The 3,563-nt window shown below is 39.8% G+C and overlaps 1 protein-coding gene across 1 annotated transcript in view; it reads left to right on the top strand.

Annotated features, from left to right (window-relative positions):
- Positions 1 to 3,300, top strand: part of LOC107646133 (endoribonuclease Dicer homolog 1) — a gene marked incomplete at its 5' end in the record, with an annotated part of 10,136 nt that extends 6,836 nt beyond the window's left edge. Inside the window, 7 exon segments of the mRNA XM_021104216.1 lie at positions 1 to 35; positions 388 to 488; positions 581 to 780; positions 862 to 1,776; positions 1,879 to 2,043; positions 2,151 to 2,515; positions 2,617 to 3,300. Coding sequence (XP_020959875.1) covers positions 1 to 35; positions 388 to 488; positions 581 to 780; positions 862 to 1,776; positions 1,879 to 2,043; positions 2,151 to 2,515; positions 2,617 to 2,794 — 1,959 coding nt within the window.

Genomic DNA, 3,563 nt, shown 5'->3' with positions numbered 1-3,563 from the left:
GAGTACAGTTCATATGCTGATTATTACAAGCAAAAGTATGATGAGCATTCTCTTTTAGTTTATAATATTTTCTAAGATGTTTACCATTTTGATTTGAAGATACTTTTTCCGTCAAAACAAGCCTCCCACTTCACCATCTTTTAACCTTTTCTTTTGATAACTTGATTGCCAATGTGCACCACGAATGTTGTCTGGGAAGAGCAAGGAGCTAATCTTGATCTGTGAAGGAAACTTCTATTGCCACCTTTAAAATGTGAGGGACTTACCAACAATATCCCACGGAAGGTGCCAATAGTTTGTTGATCCTTCCAGATCAGAGAAACTTTGTCTCCTCCTGTACAACAGAGGGTGCATGTGGCTACTTGTTATTTTGTTGATTTATTGTAGGTATGGGGTTGATTTGATTTACAAGCAACAACCGCTTATAAGAGGGCGTGGTGTGTCATACTGTAAGAATCTTCTTTCCCCTCGATTCGAACACAGTGAAGGTGCGTTTTGATGATTTCTATCCTCAAATTATTTTGTTCTTCAAATTTATAGATTTTTCATCGATTGGAAATGTCACATGTCATTATTGTAGCACATGAAGGAGAATCTGAAGAATCTCATGACAAAACATATTACGTGTTCCTTCCTCCTGAACTATGCCTAGTACACCCTCTTCCTGGATCACTTGTTCGGGGTGCCCAGAGATTGCCTTCAATCATGAGGAGGGTTGAAAGTATGCTACTTGCAGTTCAGCTTAGGAATATGATAAATTATCCTGTGCAGGCTTTGAAGGTATCTTCTCAGCTCAAGATAGTTAGCTTTTAGTGCTAGATTTTGTTGTTAACCCCATGTGTTCTACTTCTACATGAACAGATCTTGGAGGCCTTGACTGCTGCATCTTGTCAGGAGACATTCTGCTATGAAAGGGCAGAGCTTCTTGGAGATGCTTACCTGAAATGGGTCGTTAGTCGATTTCTTTTCCTAAAATACCCGCAGAAACATGAGGGCCAACTTACTAGGATGAGGCAACAAATGGTCAGCAACATGGTTTTATATCAGTATGCATTAAGTAAAGGCCTTCAATCATATATTCAAGCAGATCGCTTTGCCCCATCAAGATGGGCGGCTCCTGGGGTACTGCCTGTCTTCGATGAGGATACCAAGGATGGAGAGTCAACTTTATTTGACCAGGATACATCCATTTCTAACACTGAGAGAATGGATTGTCACACTGATGAATATGAAGATGAGCTGGAAGATGGTGAGCTTGAGAGTGATTCAAGTTCTTACAGGGTACTGTCCAGCAAGACACTTGCTGATGTTGTGGAAGCACTCATTGGTGTATATTATGTCCAAGGAGGTAAGAGTGCCGCTAACCACCTTATGAACTGGATTGGCATTCAGATAGAGTTTGATCCTGATGAGATGGACTGTGCAAGAAAGCCTTTCAATGTTCCAGAGAGCATACTTAGGAGTGTTGATTTTGATGCTTTAGAAGGTGCTTTGAATATGAAGTTTAAAGACAGGGGGCTTCTGGTAGAAGCCATTACTCATGCGTCCAGACCATCATCAGGAGTATCCTGTTATCAGCGGTTGGAATTTGTTGGTGATGCAGTTTTGGACCATCTTATTACCAGGCATTTGTTTTTCACTTACACAAATTTGCCACCGGGACGATTGACTGACCTTCGGGCTGCTGCTGTAAATAATGAAAATTTTGCTCGTGTTGCAGTTAAACACAATCTTCATGTGCATCTCCGACATGGGTCTAGTGCCTTAGAAAAGCAGGTCTTCTTTCTGAGGCCTTTCAGATTATTGCTTGTAGACAGATCTTATAACCTGTGCCTATTCTCCCAATCTCTGCTGACGACGTAATTTTGTTGTGTGCAGATCAAAGAATTTGTCAAGGAAGTTCAGGATGAATTGTCAAAGCCGGGATTTAACTCCTTTGGCCTGGGAGACTGCAAAGCTCCCAAGGTCCTTGGTGACATTGTTGAATCTATTGCTGGCTCCATTTTTCTTGATAGTGGAAGGGATACTACTATCGTTTGGAAGGTTGGCATCCACCTTTCAAACCTACATGGCTTGGCAATTTTTTCCCCATGTTTTGCCAAAATGGAAGTATAAAAATAAAAATTGATGGAGTTTTCTGATCTTCCCAGGTTTTTCAGCCTCTATTGCATCCCATGGTTACACCAGAGACTCTGCCAATGCATCCTGTGCGTGAGCTGCAAGAGCGATGCCAGCAGCAGGCCGAAGGCTTAGAATACAGAGCAAGTCGTGTTGGCAATCTGGCCACTGTTGAAGTATTCATTGATGGCGTGCAAGTTGGGGCCGCTCAAAATCCACAAAAGAAAATGGCTCAGAAATTAGCTGCCAGAAATGCCCTAGCTGCTTTGAAAGAAAAGGAGGTGGCAAAGAATCAGAAGAATGATGAAAATGGGAAAAAGAATGGAAACCAAACATTTACCAGACAAACATTAAACGATATTTGTTTGCGAAGAAATTGGCCTATGCCATTCTATCGGTATGTTAGTTACTTATGTTTTTTTGTGTTGTATGGATCCCAACAAGAGCCAACTCTGGAACTTTGATAATAGGATAACTTTTTTCACTTAAAACATGCAGATGTGTGAATGAGGGCGGTCCAGCACATGCGAAGCGTTTCACATTTGCGGTGCGCGTCAATACTACTGATAGAGGATGGACAGATGAATGTGTTGGAGAGCCAATGCCCAGTGTCAAGAAGGCCAAAGACTCTGCTGCTGTTCTTCTCTTAGAACTACTAAATAAATTATACTCATGAAAGATGGAGTGAGTGGTTATTCTCATTCTATTTTTTCTAAACATTCAACAATTCTTATATACCATGTTTCAGTGAATACTTGAATAAATAAACAGCAGCAAAATCTCTGATTCCGCTGATAAAAGTACACAAGAGATGATAGTATGTATGACCCTCAAGTCCTCAACTCTTCTAAGTTATGATTAATGTTTATGAGCACTTACCAAGGCCAGTCTTTCCAGCAGAGGATGGGAAACAGCCAACTTTGTAGTCTTTGATTGTTTTTTAGAGCTCATATTATAGGTAACCTGTTGACACTGTCACTGAAAATGATAGTATTATTTATACTTCTATCAACTAAATTGCCCACATCTTAATCCAATAACAAATTGTTAGTGATATTTGTACAAACTTATACATGCTCACTCCTGAAACACTTCATGCAAATTTTGGATGACACTTACTATGCGTTTGGATGGGAGTAAAACACAGGTGAAAATTTTATAGAAGAGCTTTATGTGTGTTCACTTTATGATTGTAACAGTTATAGCTTATTCTGAATGATGCATATTGTGCACATACCAGCTCTTATGGTTTTGCTTAAATTACTTCCGCCTCCACTCAGTTGTATGTTTGGATGGAGGACATTGGAGGAACTTAGAATGGGTGATAAATTTATATTTGTTTCAATGAATTGAATAAAATACTTATTGTTGAGCATTTTCAACTCATAAGAAAATATTTACCTAAACTGAAAAATTGGAAGTGCTGCAATTCCTTTTGCCAAGTG

The sequence above is a fragment of the Arachis ipaensis genome, chromosome B06, assembly GCF_000816755.2.
Source record: "Arachis ipaensis cultivar K30076 chromosome B06, Araip1.1, whole genome shotgun sequence".
NCBI classification, from domain to species: domain Eukaryota; kingdom Viridiplantae; phylum Streptophyta; class Magnoliopsida; order Fabales; family Fabaceae; genus Arachis; species Arachis ipaensis.
Note: the sequence above shows the minus strand (reverse complement) of the source record. Positions and strands in the feature narration are given on the sequence as shown.